This window comes from Cherax quadricarinatus, chromosome 50, assembly GCF_038502225.1.
Source record: "Cherax quadricarinatus isolate ZL_2023a chromosome 50, ASM3850222v1, whole genome shotgun sequence".
In the NCBI taxonomy this organism is placed as follows: Eukaryota; Metazoa; Arthropoda; class Malacostraca; order Decapoda; family Parastacidae; genus Cherax; species Cherax quadricarinatus.
This window is the reverse complement of record NC_091341.1, coordinates 25,949,508-25,973,638: the sequence shown is the minus strand read 5'-3', so window position 1 is coordinate 25,973,638 and position 24,131 is coordinate 25,949,508. Positions and strand designations below refer to the sequence as shown.

At 40.3% G+C, this 24,131-nt stretch overlaps 1 protein-coding gene across 1 annotated transcript; it reads right to left on the bottom strand.

The window, feature by feature from the left end:
- On the bottom strand, positions 1–22,795 carry LOC128695303 (uncharacterized). Its single transcript, XM_070095348.1, has 17 exons — positions 22,574–22,795; positions 21,942–22,115; positions 21,261–21,475; positions 20,753–20,866; positions 20,185–20,350; positions 19,618–19,856; positions 17,536–17,779; positions 16,861–16,999; positions 16,360–16,490; positions 6,147–6,392; positions 5,621–5,779; positions 5,106–5,329; positions 2,472–2,594; positions 1,587–1,752; positions 1,093–1,331; positions 800–984; positions 1–249 (listed from the first exon to the last, which is right to left on the bottom strand). Exons 1-17 carry the CDS (start codon positions 22,699–22,701, stop codon positions 1–3), a joined length of 3,141 nt encoding a protein of 1,046 aa, XP_069951449.1. The 5' UTR covers positions 22,702–22,795.
- Positions 22,796–24,131: the final 1,336 nt, after the last annotated feature.

The window sequence follows — 24,131 nt, the reverse complement described above, 5'->3', positions numbered from 1 at the left end:
TTATATACTAACATCCATTTCCTTATATACTTTTTGTATTACTGGGTCTGTATGCTGTGAGAAGTAGAGCAACACAGCTCCAGTTAGAACCCGGGTTTCAGCACCCCACTTCCAGTTCTTTAGAGTCACAAGGTCTTCGAAGGTTTCAGGGGGCTTGGTCTTTCCCTGGACTGACAGGTGAGCAACTAACGAGGAAGTGTATCCTGTAGTAATGACCAGACAGAACATCAGCCAGACGCCCACCAACACCTGTAAACATAGGAGAAGCTGTATTCTGTGGTTATGGTCAGACAGAAACAGGTAGTAAATATTTATTCGCCTCTCAAAATATACAAATAATCATAAAATAGTAAAGTTATTACTTTTCCACTTGTAAAGGAAAACCTGGATTTTGTACTCTGCTGATGGTTAACATAAATTATGGTGCTAAAAAATTAACCTAATTATAAATATCTTTTACCTAATACCTGAATCAATACATAACTTACAGGATGAAAGCACAAAGATTATTGAGTTGAAAATAAAAAAAAAATATTTAAAGGGGTACCAACCCCTGGCTTTTCTTCGAGGTACTTGGGATCCCTCTGTCTTTGAAAGACTTGGAGAAGTGTAAGGAACTAGAAATTAGCCATTAAAGCTACCCCTTGGACATGTAATTTGTGGATAATTTGTGGAGTATTTATAAACTATTCGATTTTCCCACATGGAAGAATAAATAATGGATTATCAAGAATTTTAAGCAATTGTATGTTATGCAGGACATCAGAAAAGAGCCTCCATCATAGAGATAGAATTTTACTTTTCCTGCTTTGTTGACAGAAGGATCAGACGGTAAGTTTGCGAGGAGGGCGCCCCAGCCATACAGGAGGATGGAGACGAAATTGACCCCACGTTTACCTGTCAACCACCACCATACCTTCTGCAGCAGCCATAGGATCACTCCCCACACCGTGACACACGCTAGCAACGACAGCCACAGTTCTCCTGGAGAAGTGACATCTTTTAAATATCTGGGTAAAGAAACACAACTGATGCAACAAATTATTCCTTCATATTGAGGGAGGCACTCTTATTATGAAGCCAATGACGTACGTGAAAGAGGTTTAGATAGCGAGAGGAGTTGTGGCAAGAGGGTTGGCCTCAGTGATACTATGGTCAGCGGGTCAACCCTGTTATAACTCAGGAAATCCATGTAGGGAATCCGTTCAGCAATTGTTACCATTGGTCCACTAATGTCTATCTCTTCCCGCTGCAGTTGTCCCACCATGCCAGTGAAGGAGCCATTCTTCTGCATACCATAAGATCTCTCAGGCTGCTCTCGGATTTCAAAACTGGTGATTATACAATAAAATACACAAATGTAGATGCAGTTATTTTCGAAGATATAATGTAAACGAATTTATGATTTTAAGTAGCCCAAAATGAGTTAAAATACACCAGATGGAATATTCCTAAACGAAAATACCATAAATTTGATATATTTTCATCTTTAAAAAATTCGTCTTTAAAAAAAGTACAATATAGTTGATGTTTTTATAGCTGAATCATCCATTAAAAAATTTCACGTCAGAAACAGAGGCCTTTACCTAATATTGAGTCTTTCAGCGAAGAGAAACAGCAGTCTAGCATCAAGGCCATTTTTAAGCGTCACAGTGCTGCCTGGTTCATCACTGTCCGCCTTGTAATCCGTATAAGCGATGTTAACCAGAGTTGAAAACTGCATTTTAGTGTTCCAAAAGTTAAGGAATTGCTCTGTTAAAGAAGCATAGATTTTATATGATGACAAATCTCGGTCAAATCATGAATAATCATGATTATTATGAACATATTCGTGTGACTTATTAAATATTCATCTTATGAGAGATGTGATGATTATACATTCAGTTTGTTTAGTTAGGATGATATGAGTATGTGTGGGTTGTTATTGTGATACAGTGTATGATGATAAAATGATGAAGTTTTATGACTTTCTGATCGCGGGTTCTAACCCCGTCCGTGGTGCGGTTTGTTTGCAATCGAGTCATTACGGTGTGAATTGAATGAATGTAAGAATGAGGATAATAATGTGAATTTTTAGAGTAATTTAAGTGTGTGATGTAAGTTAACATAGTTATAGATTATTAGTGTGATCTATTGTGAGGTATTTTAGTGCGAGAGTTTGCTCTATATAACGCTAATTAATCTCTACTTTGTGGAACTAGAGAGACCGGATGTGTCCTCTCTCTCTCTCTCTCTCTTACTCTCTTTCTCTATACCCCAACTGAGTATATGAATGTTTCGTGTGGATAAGGGAGCTGGTGAAATTAATAATAAGTGAAATTTGCTGAGAACCTATAATACATAAACGTGATTTCGATAAAGTTAGATCCAAGGAAGAGAATGGAAGGTACAGTCTCTTGGATTTAATCCCTCACCGACGTCAAGAAACCTATGTTATGGGGCTAAATCCGAATGAACCAATCAGTGCTTACCTTGAAATAAGTCATTACTGATTTGAGTAACTGAAGTGAGGTTCCACAGGTGGAGGAGCTGGACGTCTGCTTCTCCGCTGTTACAGTAAAGACACCTCCGATACACCCACACACCTCCACTCACTAGTGTGTATGATTACATAAAGGTTACACACACACACACACACACACATACACACATACACACACACACACACACACACACACACACACACACACACACACACACACACACACACACACACACACACACACACACACACACACACACACACAAAGACAATATGAAAATGACATAGCAGCGAAAGCCAAATCTGACCCGAAACTGTTGTACAGCCATATCAGGAGGAATACAACAGTCAAGGACCAGGTAATCAGGCTAAGGAAGGAAGGAGGAGAGACAACAAGAAATGACCGTGAAGTATGTGAGGAACTCAACAAGAGATTCAAAGAAGTGTTCACAGAGGAGACAGAAGGGGCTCCAGAAAGACGGAGAGGTGGGGCACACCACCATGTGCTGGACACAGTGCACACAACCGAGGAAGAAGTGAAGAGGCTTCTGAGTGAGCTAGATACTTCAAAGGCAATGGGGCCAGATAACATCTCCCCATGGGTATTGAGAGAGGGAGCAGAGGCGCTATGTGTACCCCTAACAACAATATTCACTACATCTATCGAAACAGGGAGATTGCCTGAGCCATGGAAGACAGCAAATGTAGTCCCAATCTTTAAAAAAGGAGACAGACATGAAGCATTAAACTACAGACCAGTGTCACTGACATGTATAGTATGCAAAATCATGGAGAAGATTATCAGGAGAAGAGTGGTGGAACACCTAGAAAGGAATGATCTCATCAACAGCAGCCAACATGGTTTCAGAGACGGGAAATCCTGTGTCACAAACCTACTGGAGTTTTATGACATGGTGACAACAGTAAGACAAGAGAGGGGTGGGTGGATTGCATATTCTTGGACTGCAAGAAGGCGTTTGACACAGTTCCACACAAGAGATTGGTGCAAAAACTGGAGGACCAAGCAGGGATAACAGGGAAGGCACTACAATGGATGAGGGAATACTTGTCAGGAAGACAGCAGCGAGTCATGGTACGTGGCGAGGTGTCAGAGTGGACACCTGTGACCAGCGGGGTCCCACAGGGGTCAATCCTAGGACCAGTGCTTTTTCTGGTATTTGTGAACGACATGACGGAAGGAATAGACTCTGAGGTGTCCCTGTTTGCAGATGACGTGAAGTTGATGAGAAGAATTCACTCGATCGAAGACCAGGCAGAACTACAAAGGGATCTGAACAAGCTGCAGACCTGGTCCAGCAATTGGCTCCTGGAGTTCAATCCCACCAAGTGCAAAGTCATGAAGATTGTGGAAGGGCAAAGAAGGCCGCAGACGGAGTACAGTCTAGGGGGCCAGAGACTACAAACCTCACTCAAGGAAAAAGATCTTGGGGTGAGTATAACACCAGGCACATCTCCTGAAGCGCACATCAACCAAATAACTGCTGCAGCATATGAGCGCCTAGCAAACCTCAGAACAGCATTCCGACATCTTAATAAGGAATCGTTCAGGACCCTGTACACCGTGTACGTTAGGCCCATATTGGAGTATGCGGCACCAGTTTGGAACCCACACCTAGCCAAGCACGTAAAGAAACTAGAGAAAGTGCAAAGGTTTGCAACAAGACTAGTCCCAGAGCTAAGAGGTATGTCCTACGAGGAGAGGTTAAGGGAAATCAACCTGACGACACTGGAGGACAGGAGAGATAGGGGGGAAATGATAACGACATACAAAATACTGAGAGGAATTGACAAGGTGGACAAAGACAGGATGTTCAAGAGATTGGACACAGTAACAAGGGGACACAGTTGGAAGTTGAAGACACAGATGAATCACAGGGATGTTAGGAAGTATTTCTTCAGCCACAGAGTAGTCAGTAAGTGGAATAGTTTGGGAGGCGATGTAGTGGAGGCAGGATCCATACATAGCTTTAAGCAGAGGTATGATAAAGCTCCCTTGGCTAGTGCAGTGTTGTTATTGACAAAGTGGGAGTTGTATGATGACAATATATATATATATATATATATATATATATATATATATATATATATGTATATATATATATATATATATATATATATATATATATATATATATATATATATTATTGTGATCACGAACGAGTGCTATTGATCAATAACAACACTGCACTAGCCAAGGACTCGATCCCATGCTGCTTTGGCCTGCCTCATGGCCAAAGGAGCATGGGTTCGAGTCCTTGGCTAGTGCAGTGTTGTTATTGACATATATATATATATATATATATATATATATATATATATATATATATATATATATATATATATATATATATATATATATATATATATATATTTATTTATTTATTTATTTTTATATGTAAATAAACGTTCCACGCATTTATATATAAGTAAATAACTGCAAATTAATTTAGAAACATTATCTTACTTTGTTAATTTGTTATCAATTTCGCAAGTTTTAAATATCTGTTTTTTCCGAAATTCGTAAGTTGCAGAAACTTTACACTGTTATAGCAAAATCATTTCGTCGTCAGGCATCAACAGTATCAGGGACGTAGGTACTGACCTTGTGCAACGGGCTTCCTGTGGCGTAAGTTACGTAGTGGTGTATGGAGAGGAAGGGTTTCGAGAGTGAGGTGATGGATAGTGAGGTCGTGGAGGGCCAGGTAGAGGGCGTGGATAGTGTTGTGGAGGCTATGGTGGAGAAGCACCTCCATCACCCCCGCCTTTCCTCCCACAACAAGCACAAGAGTCTCTGGTAGCTTCCATAGTTCAGCTTCCTCAAGAAATCTGCCTAAGTTACCAGAGTATTAATAAATCCTTTTCTCCTGTTAAATATTCAAGAAGTGATTGCATGTGTTTATTGAAAAAGTAAAACACATCCGATTTCTCAAATAAAATTATCATTAAAGAAATCTTTTTTACATTGATATGCAAACCGTTTTGTTTATTAGCAAAAATTAATGTGTATGGAAAAGTTTACTGCACCTGGAAACAAAACCAAGTGACATATGTTGTATTTTAATTATACTGTATCAGATACCCCTTAACTCCAGACTTCAGGAGCAGCTGAAAAGTTACCTTAAGACAAGATCAGTACTGTTGGTGTAGGTGAGGTCAAGGATAAGACCCCGGCATGTGGTTCTAGCATCACCCCATAATCCAGGGAGAAGGTGGTCCTGGGAGAACATCCATCCTGCCCCCACCACCACCCGAGCCTCACCACTCTCACACAGGTGCCTGCTGGATACAAACTTACAATTTTCATGCAGCTCCTGGGAGGTGGTGATAGAACTGGTTCTGGGTAAACGGTGATAGCATTAACAGCGTCACGGGAAAACGTCACAATGTTGGCTACAACAAAATATTGCTTTAATAGTGCATTAACACGCGAGAAAACATCAAATTATATGGACACTTGTCAGTGGTTTGAGGAAACCCCAGAAGCAATGTAAGACAGTATACTGTTTTTGACATTTAATTGAGAAAAAGCATCGTCCACCAGGATCTCTGTTTACATAAAGAGATTTAATTCTTTTTCTACATGAATTTTGTATGGAAATTGTATGGGATCACTTAAGTTCTGATTCATACGTAATAATTTCACCTGAGAATGTTGGAGGTAATGAGTGAGTGAGGTGCAGTGGTGATGAGCACCAGGTGACAGCCACTCAGATAATCCTCCACCACCTGACCCACCATCACTCCCACATCCACGCCCACCTGCTCCGCGGTTTTGCCCACATCTTGGCCAGCTACGGGCGCAGTGTTGATAACTGTCGAAGCTGACACTGCGAGGCAAATTTCGAGCAACATCGTTCTTCGATAATTTACGTTCACCTGTACTGAAAATCTGTATTGAATATGTTGTCCCAGGGGAGAAATTTGAAATTATACCTGACCTATATTTTCCCCTGTGAAGTATTAGGGTATTGCATGTTTATGGAATGCTATTCCATGATTTTTTTCTTTGTCACTACAGTCTGATTTGTGTGTGATGGTAGCTACTTCCTCAAGGATGTTGTGGGTTTTCCTATGATGCATAAATACACCCAGCTGGACGAATCTTATTGCAGCCAGCTGGCCCATTTGCTAGCGCGTCGGTTTGGAGTTTTATGACTCTGATCGTGGGTTCTAACCTCGCCCGTGGTATGGTTTTGTTAATTTTGAAATAAGGTCGAGCTTTCGTTTTCCCTAACATTTGACCATTTATGTTTGACGATCTGTGCTTCTAAAAGTCTGGCCAGTTAACCCCTTCTAAAAAATAATAATAAAAAAAACATTTAATGGGTTGGCCGGTAAGCCAGCGGAAGGCCTCGGTCCGATGGCCAAAGGTTCCAGGGGCAGGCTCATCAGGAAGCTTGTCCTGTTTCTTTACGAACCTTACCTAACCAGCCCATCTATAACAGACTGCAGTCTTTACACTGGATCATCATGATAGCCTCCTGGTGTAGCAGTGGTACAGATTTCTGTATTCAGTAAATAAATATAATAGTTTTTTTATGTGGATATATTATTACATTTATGGGGAGCGCTAAATCCGTAAGGATCATGCAGCGCCTGAGGGAATGAGAAGGCAATCAGGTTCGATCCAACAAAGGGAAAGTCAGATTCAATTCTTTGGATCAACAGCTCCTCACCAGCATCAAGCAATCTCACTTGATATCTTTATTTCATTCATTATTAACACCGAGGAATTACAATGCTTCATTTACCTCAACTTTTTCATTTATTTTAATAAATAAATAAAAAAGTTACTGTATAACAGTGGTTTATTATCAAAAAGACAATTATCTAGTTATTTTTATTTAAGGAATCACTACATTATTATCGCAATCTGTTATAAAATAAGGAGACTTCAGAACTCTGTTGAATGGTTTCCAAATTCTCTAACAATGGAACAGCTTAGTTTATTGTTCCGCTTATTTAACTAACTTTTTAATCTTTGTTAAATCCGTGAATTGCAGAACAATGATATGACAGATGATTTTCCCTTGTTAAAGTCTTACAGTTGTTTAGTAAATAGAAGGAAGGAAGAGGTAGCGCCAATTCCCTGGAACAAGAGTCCTTCACCAGCAACAAGGCACCATTCAGAGCTAAATTATAAATGTTGAATGTTTCTCGTGTCACTCGTGTCATTAATGATAGCCGTATCCATATCCAGGAGTCATAATATCACTAATAGACATTTTTCCAGGAATGTTACGTCTGCAAAAGAGTAAATAATATTCAGTCATAATTTGCTGAGAGACGTGTTGCCAATAACAGTCTATGGTTTTTGGGTTGTAATGAAGATGCAGTTTATGTGAGAGATGAGAAACAGGTGTCACGTTCCTCTGTTGTGCAGTGGTGGTAGATGAGGTCAGTTTTTTCTTAGGATATTGTGACGGCTTTTTGTGACACCGCTCAGTAACTCTTGCTTCGTCAACCCATTTATTTATGCATTTATAAACAGTGGAGACACCAATTTGATGTTTCAGCGCAATTTCTAGTGCTGACATACCGCCCAGGTACAGCATTACAGCTTGGGTTCGCTCGGTCGTTGTCAGGCGCTTTGCTGAAGTTCTCCTCTGCATTGGAGTTCTGTCAAACTGAAATGTGATGCGTTTGTTTACTTTTGTGGTGCAGAAAGTAAGTTTATAACAAATGACTCAATTAACTTTTAATTAGCAAATAAATTTGTGCATATTCAATGGTTTTTCTTCTAAAAATGTAAATCTTGTAAGGTGTTGTTGTAATATGTACGGTTAAGAATGACCAATCCTCTTTTGTCTATTGTTAGGATGAGAATGTTATAATCGGACTCATTTCTGAGTTTATGGATGTAGCGGCAGGGTGACTAGAGTCCAAAGTGGCTGCAATAATGAGTCCTTGTAGGAAACTGTCGTAAAACTTATAGTGGCCAAAGTTGTGGTTTTGGATCACCATATCTAACTTATATAAAAGTTGCTATAATCCTATGCCAGAAGACACGATTTACTAGGCTACGCCAACACTCTTGTCTCCGATTATGGTTCGCTTAGACTCATACACATAATGACTCTTGAAGATCCTCCTCACACTGGGTATTGACAGCATCTACCTCAAGCTGGTAGGGGCTTGTGCCATATATTTGTCAAAATTTCTAGGAATTTGTGAAGCTCACCTAAACAACGTGGGTGACCTTCTTGGTCGCGTAAGGAAAGCCGTAAGTGATAAGAAACTCGCGAGTTTCGACGTCGCTGCCTTATTTACAAATGTACAAGTCGACCCAGACCTTCTAAGCAGGGTGAATACTGAAGATATAGAATTGTTTGTTTCTTGCCAAGTTTTTAAATTTCATTGGATTATAGGTACGTTGAGAGAAATAAATTCAAGCAACTGTTCTGGCTGGCCATGGGATAACCCTTTAGCTTATTTTTATGTGAAAGACTGAGAATTAATATATATATATATATATATATATATATATATATATATATATATATATATATATATATATATATATATATATATATATATATAGATATCCAACAAGAACCCAGTGCAAAAAACAGCGTATCAACATCGTATTTAATTTTTGGTAACAAAAGAGGCTACATTACCAATGTTGGTGAGCTTATGAACATTTTCGTGAAGAATCATCGGTCTGATGTAAGAGTCATGTTAGAAAACTTTCAAGATGACACAACTTACAAGAATGTTGCTCAAGTTGTTGGCTCTCAACCCCACCATTGACAATATCATTCTAAAACGAAAGAAAATTGACCCCAAGCTGTGCACTACAATTAGGTTCGTATCTAAGGGTTGTCTGCCACATAGTATATATAGCTACTCGACAGAGTTAAAAAATAATGCAAGGAACTCATCACAGGCATCGATTCTATTTTGATGAACCTGTTATATCAGTCAAATGTCCACAAACTGAGTGAAGTTTGTGCCTTTACTCTCAAGAACAAAAGCAGATGATTTTTTTTTTCAGGCCTAAAACCATAGGAAACTTCGTGGTCTTCCCCCAGTCCCCTCAAAAAAAAAAAAAAACTATTAATATATAAGATAGTCATATACTGAGAGCTCAAGTCTAGCAGTACTTTTCTGAGCAAATCCACTTCATCAGCAGGTTTCCATAGCAAAAATATATACGATGAATCAAATTATTCTTACCTATAAAAGTTTAAACTTACAGATACTCCAGCGTCCTTAATAATTTACATACTTTTTGAAATTAAAAATACACCAACACCATGAATAGTGTTCCTAGAGACATTATTTAAAAAAAAAATTGTAAGAGAGGATAACATCTCTTTGGCAATACAATTCCTGGCTCAGTTACATTCTTAATACTTCAAAACCTCTTCAATAGCTTTTATTTGTTCTTGTGCTCCACAAACAAAAATTTCCCACTAGTATATTAATAAATCTTCACCATCTCTTATGTTTAAGTTAATCACCACAGGTAAATTATTTTCAGTTTGTTTGGGGACAGCGTACCTTTCGATGACTGTGCTGTTTGGCAGACTGTGCGTCCTGGGACGACACTCAATAAACAATGCAGCAATATCCGTGGCGTGAAGCCTTTATAACCGGGAGGCAGCGAGCGCATTTCAAGTTACCAATAACATTAATCCGACTCGTGAAGGATTTTTAGTAGTGTGTGTGTGTGTGTGTGTGTGTGTGTGTGTGTGTGTGTGTGTGTGTGTGTGAGTGTGTGTGTACTCACCTAATTGTACTCACCTAATAGCGGTTGCAGGGGTCGAGACTCAGCTCCTGGCCCCGCCTCTTCACTGATCGCTACTAGGTCCTCTCTCTCTCTGCTTCCTGAGCTGTATCATACCTCTTCTTAAAACTATGTATGGTTCCTGCCTCCACTACTTCACTTGCTAGGCTATTCCACTTCCTGACAACTCTTTGACTGAAGAAATACTTCCTAACGTCCCTGTGACTCGTCTGAGTCTTCAGCTTCCAGTTGTGACCCCTTGTCCCTGTGTCCCCTCTGTGGAACATCCTATCTCTGTCCACCTTGTCTATTCCTCGCAGTATCTTGTATGTCGTTATCATGTCTCCCCTGACCCTTCTGTCCTCCAGTGTCATCAGTCCGATTTCCCTCAACCTTTCCTCGTACGACATTCCCCTGAGCTCTGGGACTAGCCTTGTTGTAAACCTTTGTACTTTCTCTAACTTCTTGACGTGCTTGACCAGGTGTGGGTTCCAGACTGGTGCTGCATACTCCAGTATGGGCCTAACATACACAGTGTACAGTGTCTTGAACGATTCCTTATTAAGGTATCGGAACGCTATTCTCAGGTTTGCCAGGCGCCCGTATGCTGCAGCAGTTATTTGGTTGATGTGTGCCTCCGGTGATGAGCTCGGTGTTATGGTCACCCCAAGGTCTTTCTCCCTGAGTGAGGTCTGTAGTCTTTGTCCACCTAGCCTATACTCTGTCTGCGGTCTTCTTTGCCCCTCCCCAATCTTCATGACTTTGCATTTGGCTGGAGTGAATTCGAGAAGCCAGTTACTGGACCACATGTCCAGCCTGTCCAGGTCTCTTTGCAGTCCTGCCTCATCCTCCTCCGATTTAATTCTTCTCATCAACTTCACATCACCTGCGAACAGGGATACTTCAGAGCCTATTCCTTCCATCATGTCGTTCACATATATCAAAAATAGCACTGGTCCTAGAACTGACCCCTGTGGGACCCCGCTCGTCACAAGCGCCCACTGTGATACCTCTTCACGTACCATGACTCGTTGCTGCCTCCCTGTCAGGTATTCCCTGATCCATTGCAGTGCCCTCCCTGTTACCTGCGCCTGATCCTCCAGCTTCTGCACTAATCTCTTGTGGGGAACTGTGTTAAAGGCCTTCCTGCAGTCTAGGAAAACGCAGTCTACCCACTCCTCTCTCTCGTGTCTTACTTCTGTTACCTTGTCATAAAACTCCAGGAGGTTTGTGATACAAGATTTGCCTTCGATGAACCCATGCTGGTTTTCATTTATAATCTTGTTCCTTTCCAGGTGTTCGACCACTCTCCTCCTGATAATCTTCTCCATGACTTTGCACACAATACATGTCAGAGACACAGGTCTGTAGTTTAGCGCCTCGTTTCTGTTTCCTTTCTTAAATATGGGGACTACATTAGCTGTCTTCCATTTCTCAGGTAGTTGCCCAGTTTCAAGGGATGTGTTGAAGATTGTGGTTAGAGGCATGCACAGCATCTCTGCTCCTTCTCTAAGGACCCATGGGGAGATGTTGTCCGGTCCCATCTCCTTTCAGGTGTCAAGGTCACTTAGGAGCTTCTTCACCTCCTCCTCGGTTGTTCGTATGTCATCCAACACTTGTTGGTATATTCCCTCTTGATGTTCCCTTCTGTGCTGTCTTCCCACAGCCCTTCCTGTCTCTACTGTAAAACTTCCTTAAATCTCCTGTTCAGCTCCTCACATACCTCCTGATCATTTCTTGTGAGTTCTCCACCTTCTGTCCTTAATCTGATCACCTGGTCTTTGACTGTTGTCTTCCTCCTGATGTGGCTATACAACAGTTTCGGGTCAGTCTTGATTCTCGATGCTATGTCATTTTCATACTGTCGCTGGGTCTCCCTCCTTACCTGTGCATACTCATTCCTGGCTCTGCGACTGATCTCCCTAATTTCGTGTGTTCTCTGCCTTCTGTACTTTTTTAATTCTCTATTGCACTTTGTTTTTGCCTCCTTACACCGTTGGGTAAACCAGGGGCTCGTACTGGTCTTCCCGTTGTTACTGTTGCCCTTGGGAATAAACCTTTCCACTGCCTCCTTGCATTTTGTTGTTACATATTCCATCATTTCATTTACTGGTTTTCCTGCCAGTTCTCTGTCCCACTGGACCTCCCGCAGGAAGTTCTTCAACCCTATATAGTCCCCTCTTTTATAGTCAGGCTTTTCCCATTCAACTCCTGTTATTCTCTCCACTTGCAGCTCTACTATGTATTCAAAGCACAGAACCACGTGGTCGCTAGCTCCTAGGGGACTCTCATACTTGATGTCCTCAATGTCTGAGCTGCCCAGGGTGAACACAAGGTCCAATCTTGCTGGTTCATCCTCCCCTCTCACTCTGGTAGTGTCCTTAACATGTTGGTGCATGAGGTTTTCCAGCACCACGTCCAACATCCTGGCTCTCCATGTTTCGGGACCCCCATGTGGCTCCAGGTTTTCCCAGTCAATCTCCCTGTGGTTGAAATCCCCCATAACCAGCAACTTTGCTCTGCTGGAGTGAGCTCTTCTTGCCACCTCAGCAAGTGTGTCCACCATTTCTCTGCTGCTCTCTTCATATTCCTCTCTTGGCCTCCTGCAGTTCTGTGGTGGATTATACATCACTGCAATGACCACTTTGTGTTCCTCAGACTGAAGTGTACCTAATATGTAGTCTCTCCCGTCTCATCTATGCCTTCCATTTTCTCGAATTTCCATCTGTTTTTTACGAGCAGAGCAACCCCACCTCCCCCTCTGCCCCTTCTATCTTTCCTCATGATCTGGTATCCTGGTGGGAAGATTGCATCTGTTATTGTCTCCGTGAGTTTTCTTTCTGTAACTACTATGGTGTCTGGGGACTTCTCATTGATTCTTTCTTGCCATTCCTCATGCTTATTCGTTAATCCATCTGCATTTATGTACCAAACCTTCAACTTCTGTTCTAATACTGTAACTGTGGTGCGGGGGTGGGAACAGAGGGATCGGTGTGTGATGGTTGGTTTGGATTGTCCAGTTGCCTTGGGGGGTGTCGTGGCTGGAGTCCTTCTGCAGGTGTTTCTGGGGGGTGTGCTTGTCCTTCCATTTGATCCTGGGTTATTCTGCTCTCCTTTTTCATTTCCTCCCATTTCTCCTTTCGTTTTTGAACCCTCTCTTTCATTGTCTTCCTTTCGTCCTGTGTTCTGTGTTCTGTGTGTGTGTGTGTGTGTGTGTGTGTGTGTGTGTGTGTGTGTACTCACCTATTTGTACTCACCTATTTGTGGTTGCAGGGGTCGATTCACAGCTCCTGGCCCCGCCTCTTCGCTGATTGCTACTAGGTCCTCTCTCTCCCTGCCCCATGAGCTCTATCATACCTCGCCTTAAAACTATGTATGGTTCCCGCCTCCACTACGTCATTTTCTAGGCTATTCCACGGCCTGACTACTCTATGACTGAAGAAATACTTCCTAACATCCCTTTGATTCATCTGAGTCTTCAACTTCCAATTGTGACCTCTTGTGTCTGTGTCCCTTCTCTGGAACATCCAGTCTTTGTCCACCTTGTCTATTCCGCGCAGTATTTCATATGTCGTTATCATGTCTCCCCTGACCCTCCTGTCCTCCAGTGTCGTCAGGCCGATTTCCCTCAACCTTTCTTCGTAGGATAATCCCCGTAGCTCTGGGACTAGTCTTGTTGCAAACCTTTGCACTTTCTCTAATTTCTTGACGTGCTTGACTAGGTGTGGCTTCCAAACTGGTGCTGCATAATCCAGCATGGGCCTGACGTAAATGGTATACAGAGTCTTAAACGAATCCTTACTGAGGTATCGGAACGCTATCCGTAGGTTTGCCAGCCGCCCGTATGCTGCAGCAGTTATCTGATTGATGTGCGCCTCAGGAGATATGCCCGGTGTTATACTCACCCCAAGATCTTTTTCCTTGAGTGAGGTTTGCAGTCTTTGGCCATCTAAACTATATATTGTGTGTGTGTGTGTGTGTGTGTGTGTGTGTGTGTGTGTGTGTGTGTGTGTGTGTGTGTGTGTGTGTGTGTGTGTGTGTGTGTGTGTGTGTGTGTGTGTGTGTGTGTGTGTGTGTGTGTGTGTGTGTGTGTGTGTGTTTGTACTCACCTAATTGTACTCACCTAGTTGAGGTTGCGGGGGTCGAGTCCGAGCTCCTGGCCCCGCCTCTTCACTGATCGCTACTAGGTCACTCTCCCTGAGCCGTGAGCTTTATCATACCTCTGCTTAAAGCTATGTGTGGATCCTGCCTCCACTACATCACTTCCCAAACTATTCCACTTACTGACTACTCTGTGACTGAAGAAATACTTCTTAACATCCCTGTCATTCATCTGTGTCTTCAGCTTCCAACTGTGTCCCCTTGTTACTGTGTCCAATCTCTGGAACATCCTGTCTTTGTCCACCTTGTCAATTCCTCTCAGTATTTTGTATGTCGTTATCATGTCCCCCCTATCTCTCCTGTGCTCCAGTGTCGTCAGGTTGATTTCCCTTAACCTCTCCTCGTAGGACATACATCTTAGCTCTGGGACTAGTCTTGTTGCAAACCTTTGCACTTTCTCTAGTTTCTTTACGTGCTTGGCTAGGTGTGGGTTCCAAACTGGTGCCGCATACTCCAATATGGGCCTAACGTACACGGTGTACAGGGTCCTGAATGATTCCTTATTAAGATGTCGGAATGCTGTTCTGAGGTTTGCTAGGCGCCCATATGCTGCAGCAGTTATTTGGTTGATGTGCGCTTCAGGAGATGTGCCTGGTGTTATACTCACCCCAAGATCTTTTTCCTTGAGTGAGGTTTGTAGTCTCTGGCCCCCTAGACTGTACTCCGTCTGCGGTCTTCTTTGCCCTTCCCCAATCTTCATGACTTTGCACTTAGTGGGATTGAACTCCAGGAGCCAATTGCTGGACCAGGTCTGCAGCCTGTCCAGATCCCTTTGTAGTTCTGCCTGGTCTTCGATCGAGTGAATTCTTCTCATCAACTTCACGTCATCTGCAAACAGGGACACCTCAGAGTCTATTCCTTCCGTCATGTCGTTCACAAATACCAGAAACAGCACTGGTCCTAGGACTGACCCCTGTGGGACCCCGCTGGTCACAGGTGCCCACTCTGACACCTCGCCACGTACCATGACTCGCTGCTGTCTTCCTGACAAGTATTCCCTGATCCATTGTAGTGCCTTCCCTGTTATCCCTGCTTGGTCCTCCAGTTTTTGCACCAATCTCTTGTGTGGAACTGTGTTAAACGCCTTCTTGCAGTCCAAGAAAATGCAATCCACCCACCCCTCTCTCTCTAGTCTTACTGCTGTCACCATGTCATAGAACTCCAGTAGGTTTGTGACACAGGATTTCCCGTCCCTGAAACCATGTTGGTTGCTGTTGATGAGATCGTTCCTTTCTAGGTGTTCCACCACTCTTCTCCTGATAATCTTCTCCATGATTTTGCATACTATACATGTCAGTGACACTGGTCTGTAGTTTAATGTTTCATATCTGTCTCCTTTTTTAAAGATTGGGACTACATTTGCTGTGTGCGTGTGTATGTGTGTGTATGTGTGGGTACAAACGATTTAACTGACCACACTTGTTTACTGTGTAAAACCGTCAAAAAATATTTTCAGCTACGTATCATAAATTCACTTTTTCCGTATCCATCCTTCATTACATTAATTTTATAAAACACACTAACGTGTTTATTACTTTTGAGAAAAAACATCATTCATGATAAGAAAAGACACTGTTTATCATCTTGTTGATTGTGTAGCATCATACACAACACCCACAACATCTAACAGTTTCATGAAGAATCTCATATTATCATTCTTGGCCCGAGGTCTGGTGATGCTGGGGAAGGTGGTTACTGAGGGGAGGGGCACCAGTGGCGAGGTTCTCCCCCAGGAGAGTGAGGAGGTTACTGAGGGGAGGAGCACCAGTGGCGAGGTTCTCCCCCAGCAGGGTGAGGTGGTTACTAAAGGGAGGAGCACCAGTAGCGAGGTTCTCCCTCAGCAGGGTGAGGTGGTTACTGAGGGGAGGAGCACCAGTGGCGAGGTTCTCCCCCAGGAGAGTGAGGAGGTTACTGAGGCGAGGAACGCCAGTGGGCGAGGTTCTCCCACAGCAGAGGTGGTTACTGAGGCGATGAGCACCAGTGGGCGAGGTTCTCCCCCAGCAGGGTGAGGAAGGCCACTCCTGTACCCAGCAGCAGCATGTAGAATGCTCCTTGCAGGTGACTCATTCCCAACACCACTCTGCTCTCCTCTTCCTGGAAATTTGAAAAATAAATTTTGTACAGGTGATCTATATATATATATATATATATATATATATATATATATATATATATATATATATATATATATATATATATATATATATATATATATATATATATATATATATATATATATATATATATATATATATATATATACATGTATATATCAAGGATTCAGTCATTTTCGATATGATGTTAAAGGCTTAACATTCTAAATATTGATATCTGGCCATTATCTAGACATTTTTCCATACATTAGAGTAAAGGACCGGGATTGGAACCTTGGTCCTGACATTGTTATTATTATTATAATTACTATTACTGTTACTATTATTACTGTTAAGTGTGAGGTGCTCACATATGGAGTAATGCTCGTGATAGCTTGTGGATTGAGTTTTGCAGCTGCTTTGTTTTCTCTTACACGTTGTTCGAATACTTCTTTCATGAGGCGGCTGACAATTCCAGCGTCTTGCAGTCGAACCATCAACTGTATGAATCTGTTGTAAAATGGAGCACCTTTCCTAAAGTGAAAAAAGTCAGAAAGTATAGAGATTATTATTATTTATTATCATAATAGTTTTGCAACATTGAAATGCTGAGGAAGATCCCAGTTTGGGGATCCAATTAGTCATAGTTTAGAGAGAGAGAGAGAGAGAGAGAGAGAGAGAGAGAGAGAGAGAGAGAGAGAGAGAGAGAGAGAGAGAGAGAGAGAGAGAGAGAGAGAGAGAGAGAGAGAGAGAGAGAGAGAAAACGTTTTCGAATTTTGCGTAATTTCGTCAGGAGAAAAGAAAAAGTGTCTCCTGCCACTGGTCTTAATCTTATTGATGCCTCGCAGAAGCATCTCCTTTAAATGCCAGTGAATTATGTTATCTGCAAACCAGTTGTTGCATAATTAGATCAGCCTTAAATAAGTATACCTAATGCTAATCTTAAATGTGTGATTTCATATTATTTTCAGTACATTTAAAATTGCATAAGAATAATACCCGTTAAATAATCCCTTAAGGTTCAAGAATATTAACATTATACCTGCCTGAAACCCCATCCAAATCCAGCTAATATCTGAATCACTCCGTGGCCGAGGTAGTAAGGTGTTTGGCCATAAATGTCACTGTACAGGGAGTCGATGGTCATCTTCGTACCATGTTTGATGCTCATAAACGAGTAGCCTCCTGCTTTCACCTTCTCCAGTCCCTTCGTCACCGTCACTCTCTTGTAGCCATGGAATAAACATACGTAGTGACATGCAATTATCAATACTAGATAGGGTCGCTTTTCTGTAATTGACAACAACTTGTGAATATAGAATTCTGAGTAGATTCAAATGTCCTACTGCAGACAGTATTGCAGTACAAGTTGCAAATGGGCAGAATTCATTGGGGATTATAGTAAAAATTAATACCAGTAAATCTTGTTTTGCAACTTGCGTCTTTTTTCACTTAACATTAAATTTGCATACTGACCTCCATTCCCTTGTATAATTTTTGTATTTGAGGGTCGGTATGCTCTAGTAAATAGAGCAACACAGCTCCATTTAACACCCAGGATTCAATGCCCCACTTCCAGTTGTTCCGAGTCAACAGGTCCTTGTAAGTTTCCGGGGGTTTAGTTTTCTCCTGGACTGACAGATGAGCGACAAGTGAGGAGCTGTAACCTGTGCTTATGACCAGACAGAAAATCAACCACGCGCCAACCAGCCCCTGGAAAAGTAGAAGCAAGAACTACATCTCGTGGTTATGACCAGACAGAACATCAACCATACGCCCACCAACACCTGGAAAAGTAGAAGCAAGAATTGCATCTCGTGGTTATGACCAGACAGAACATCAACCACGCGCCCTCCAACACCTGGAAAAGTAGAAGCAAGAACTACATCTCGTGGTTATGACCAGACAGACCATCTAGAAGTGATATTAATTTTATTAATATTCGCAATAACACAACTAACGGAATCGGAAATTTTACATATTTCCACCTTCAAAAGAAACACAAGCGTTAGAAAATATCGGTATAGTGAGCAGTTGTGCTGAGCTGCAGCTCAGGGCTCATTTTCTTGGACTGACGCGTTAGTCTCCATGTTAGGGTTCACTTCTAGCTCCTGAAACTTCAACTACAGCTCACTGGCCTCTTGAGGAAGTTTAAGTTCCAGGCATGTTGAATAACATGAGATTATCAAGGATGGTTAATGCCTCTTTCGGTAATTCAATGCTCGAAATTCATTTGTATAAAAAATAAAGCAAAATCCTTAGGATTATTAAAAAGAGAGAATGAGTATTGCACAATAAGTTGTCTAAGTCTTTTTTCAATCATAAAAATTTTCTTTCTTTTATGTAGTAACTTAATAAAGTAGCCTGAAGATCAATGTTTCACTAAGATCTAGCTTAGAAAGACTCAACATAAAATGCATGTAAACAGATGATTAATTGAATAATTCATTATTTTACAGGGGAGTTATGACCCCTAAATTCACCATACTGATCCTTCCTCTCAGCAGCAGGAATTTGTCTGGAAGATTTGGCTGAGTAAATAAATAGAAATAAGCCTTCAGAGTTGCCTCTGGGAATTTAAATTTGTTGGATGGTTATTGGGTTTTGTAACTAATATTTCACCAGAAGAAAAGTAAATATAGTATACTTAAAACGTAGAACAGATGAGCTTTAAGTAAGACATTAGAAATAACTTCACTGACAAAGCTGGACAACTTTACTTTTCCTGCTTTGTTGACGGAAGGGTCTGAGGGCAGGTTGGCCAGGAGTGCGCCCCAGCCATACAGAAGGATGGTGATGAAGTTGACTGTGTGTGTCCCTGTGACCCAACACCATACCTTCTGCAGCAACCACAGGATCCCGCTCCACAACACCATACTCAGCAACAACGTCAGCCATAGTTCTCCTGAAGAAGTAATTGGATATTATATTATGTAGGAGTGTTGTAAATAGTACTACTGTCATAGAGAAAACTACCCATTATTCTCTGTTCATTTGTATACTGTGTTCATTCGTCTAATTCTTAGCTTTATACGTATTTAAAAAAAAAATATGCTAGTAAAAACAGCTGATGTAGGGAATCACTCTTCTTATCAAGGAAGTAACTAAGTATATTACAAATTACTTACCTGTAAAAGGTTTAGAGAGCGAGAGAAGTTGTGGCGAGAGAGTTGGCTTTAAAGACACGATGGCCAGCAGGTCAGCTTCAATTACCCACAAGAATTCCATGGCTGGGATCCGTTCAGCAAGCGGTCCCATTGATCCACCCATGTCTGCCTCTTCCCGCTGCAGTTGTCCCGTGATGCCAGTGAACCGGCCATTCTTCTGCATGCCATATTGTCTGTCTGGAGCCTCACTAATCTGAAAACTTGTGAGTAAGGAGAACAAATGACAGCATGTACATATAGTTAGCTTTTAAATACATAGAATTGGATCAGAATATTTGACTTTATTGATAACGAATACAAAGAAATAAAATACTTTAAATGTCTTATTCACGGTGGAAGCGCTAAATCCTTAAGAGTCATACAGCACCATCCACAAAATATATCAGATGGATACTTCTTTAAATAATATCTTTCTAAACATATTTTCAGCCTCAATTGCTTTTCATTTAACATAATTTACGTTACCTTTTTTTCTTACAGTTGACTCAACTGACACACAATTAACACGAAAGAAACAGAGAAATCTACCTCGTGTTCAGTGCTTTAGCGAATAAAGACAGAAGTCTAGCATCAAGACAATCCTTGAGTGACACTGTACTTCCTGGTTCACTATTCTCTAGGGTGTAATCCATGAAGGGGAAGTACAGAACGGTTGACATCTTCAGGTTTTTGCCCCAGAAGTTATGAAATTGCTCTGGTAAAGAAATATAATTTGCAAGTTATGTGTAATAATATCATAAATAACTATTATTATTTTGAATGATGATGCTTTTAATTATATAAGTTCGTTTCGTAATGTGTATATGTGTTGTTAGATGTGTATGTGTGCTGTTAAGTGTGTATGTGTGTTGTTAGTTGTGTATGTGTGTTGATAGATGTTGTTAGAGTGAATGTTGTTAGGGAAATGTGTGTGAATATTCTAGTAAAAATAGTATTTTAGCATTGAAATAGATTCTTTCTCTTAGTGTATACAATATATTTGAGAGATTAATTTTCTCACAACGTTAGGGAATAAAATATTCTTTTTAGTGAGCTACATGACCATCGTGTAGTCGAGAGTCTTAAGTCTAAAATAAGCCAACCAGTTGGTGATTACCTTGAAATAAATCATCTTTGATTTGGGTGAATGATGTGAGGTTCCACAGGTGGAGGAGCTGGATGTCTGCCTCTCCTCTGTTACAGTACAAACACTTCCGGTACACCCACACACCTCCACTCGCTAGAGTACATGATTATACAGCTGATTAATATTTACTTTTTAATAAATATAAAGTATGTGAAGAAATTTTATTATCTATGGATATAAAACTAATTCTGTTTACACTTTATCAAGATCACAAGATTTTAATATTTTCAAGAATTAGATATAGACCAGATGCCCACATTATTGGGACTAGTTTTCTCTCTGGAAAAGAAATCCAAGTCACAAATTTATGACTCTCGGGCAGCAGAAATTTCACTTTTATTCCGGATGTTTTAAGAACACAAGAAGGAAAGACAGTCATTTCTTAGGGAAATAATGTTATTAGACACATACTGACCTCGGGCAACTGGTTGTCTGTTATGTGAGTTACGTAGTGTTGGTGGTGATGCTTGGAGAGTGAGGTCATTAAGAGTGATGCTGTGGACGGTGAGGTCATCAAGGGTGAGCTCATGAAGGGTGAGGTCATGGAGGGTGAGGTCATGGAGGGCCAAGTAGAGAACATGGACAGTGTTGTGGAAGCTATGGTGGAGAAGCACGTCCTTCACTTCAGTTCTCCTTCCCACCACAATCACCAGAGTCTCAGGTAACTTCCATAATTCAGCTTTCTCAAGAAACCTACAAAATATGGGATTTCAAGAGCATCAGTACGTCCTCTTTAACTTATATATGTCAAAACTTAATAATTATCCATACACTTAGCATTTATTTTCTTCAGTAGCATCAGTGACCGACGCATCACCTGCCAAATAGATTTAGAGACTTTGCATTCTGCCTTTTTTTTAGGTACCGACTGAAAAAAGGTAAAAACAAAATATAATTTTAAAAGATAAAGTTATTATTGAAATATAAAATAGCATTTTTAAATAAAATAATAAGATTTAATTAGTCTGATATTGGATCAAGTCGAACCCAAAAGTTATGTAATGTTCCAGACACGATATTGTGTTTTTTTAATTTTTAATGAATAGGAAATTGCGAATCGCACGAGATATCAACAACAACAAGCCAGACAGTACATGTTGTATTGTCCACTGAACCAGACAGCTGCAGCTCCAGATTTCAGTATCAGTTACAAAATTACCTTAAGACTGCATGAGTATTGTTGGTGTTGGTGAAGTCAAGGATGAGACCCCGACAGGTGGTCTTAGAGTCGCCCCAGACACCCTGCTGGAGTTGGTCCTGAACCAGCTGGTCCTGGGAATATTTCCAGCCTACCTCCACTAGCACGCCAGCCTCTACACTCTCACTCAGGCGTCTGAGAAAGAGATATATATTATCTATCTATTACTAGGACGCTTTACCTTCATCGTACCCAAGTTACGCTTGTCAGGAAACAGGAAAAGTGCTTCCTGACGCGGGTTTTATATGATAGCCCACCGCTGGAGTTTTTGGTCATCTGACCGAGGCCTTCCGCTGGCTTACCAGTTCCCCACTTTAAAAAATATGATTATAACACAATCGACATATCGTTAAAAAGAAAGGGGAGATTCCTTGTTATGTGACTTGTCTAACCTATTGACGACTCACGAGAATATACTAACAACAATGGTAAATCTATTCCAGTTTATTTTATGTGAGAAGACGGTAGATGAACATAAACATTCCAAGTTGGTATAGAAAATTTAATACAAAAATTTCACTGAAAAATTGCTAAAATCATTTAATAAATATTTTGAGGAAACTTAGTTATCGATAAAGATTTAAATATTTCACCTGATTATGTTGGCGGTAATTAGTGAGTGTTGTGTAGTGGTGATGAGCACCAGGTGACAGCTGGTGAGATGGTGCTGTACCACTTGACTCACCATCACGCCCACCTGCTCCACCACCTGACCTACCATCACGCCCACCTGCTCCACGGCTCCGCCCACATCGTGGCTAGTTATTAACGCATTGTTGATCAGCGTTGATAACAACACTGTTTTGTAACTTTCAAATAACATTGTGTTTACCTAGAAGAAACAAAATATGTAAATGAATATATATATATATATATATATATATATATATATATATATATATATATATATATATATATATATATATATATATATATATATATATATATATATATATGCAATAAGATCACAGTAAACAGGTGATTTCAGAATATGCAAAACAACTACTCTGAAAGAATAGAGAAATTCCAAGCGCTTTCGTGACTACTCACATTATCAAGGAACTATGAAAGTAAAGCATCCAAGAAAGCTATATAAGGGGTCTGGCCAACACCTCACTATCAGATCCCACAACGGTTAAACACCTGACGCGCGCCGACCCAACTGGATAGGTCCTTTGCACAACTCACCCACAAACTATTCTACCCAAGAAAATTTAAAAATTATTATTTGTCTAGTGTATTATTAAATTCTTCCCAAATTCTATTAATTATAAATGGATCTAATTTATATAAACCAAAAGAAATATTCATATTATTGTCAAAACTGCTTTTTATGAAACAAGATTCAATTATATTCCTGTCGACCATGGACTTGCTTGATACTACTTTCTCAACTTTTTGAAAATCAATTGGATGGTTAAAATCTCTTACATGAATAAATAGAGCATTGTAATCTTGTCCAGTTCTAATGCTATATTTATGTTGTTTTAATCTTAGTTCGAGATTTTTGCATATATATATATATATATATATATATATATATATATATATATATATATATATATATATATATATATATATATATATATATATATAAATACATATATATATATGTATATATATATATATATACATATATATATATATATATATATATATATATATATATATATATATATATATATATATATATATATATATATATATATATATATATATATATAGGGGTGGTAGGAAAAAAAATATTCAAACAGCTCCGGGGAGAACCTTGAGTGTTCCCTGAGGTACATTTTTTGTCTTCTCTGAGGATGAGGGTCCCCAGTAAAGTTCTAGAGGGGATACCTCTGAAGAATCAATCCAGATACTAAAAGATGAAGTTATGAGGTCAAACTAAGATACTTTATAATATTACTTAGGGATGAAGAGAAAAGCTTAGTACAGCAACTGGTAAATATTTATTTACGTGTTGACCACAACACTAAAGGATTCTGTATTTCCCTTAGTAATAACATCATATAATATTTCTGAAATAAACATAATATTAAATTGCGTCCATCTCTTTGAAACGCCATGTGATACGTGAGACTGAAGCCATTTTTGGACGGTGAAATAGTGTACTTAATCCGTGCTAATTAAGTACACTGTGCTAAT

Coding starts and splice junctions, on each gene's coding strand:
- LOC128695303 (XM_070095348.1), bottom strand. CDS start 22,701: ATGGTAGGTCAGGTGGTGGAGCAGGTGGGCGTGATGGTGAGTCAAGTG. Junction 20,351..20,752: donor CAAAGATGATTTATTTCAAG/GTAATCACCAAC, acceptor TTTCTTTACCAG/AGCAATTTCATAACTTCTGG. Junction 2,595..5,105: donor CAGGAAGCCCGTTGCACAAG/GTCAGTACCTAC, acceptor CATACACACTAG/TGAGTGGAGGTGTGTGGGTG.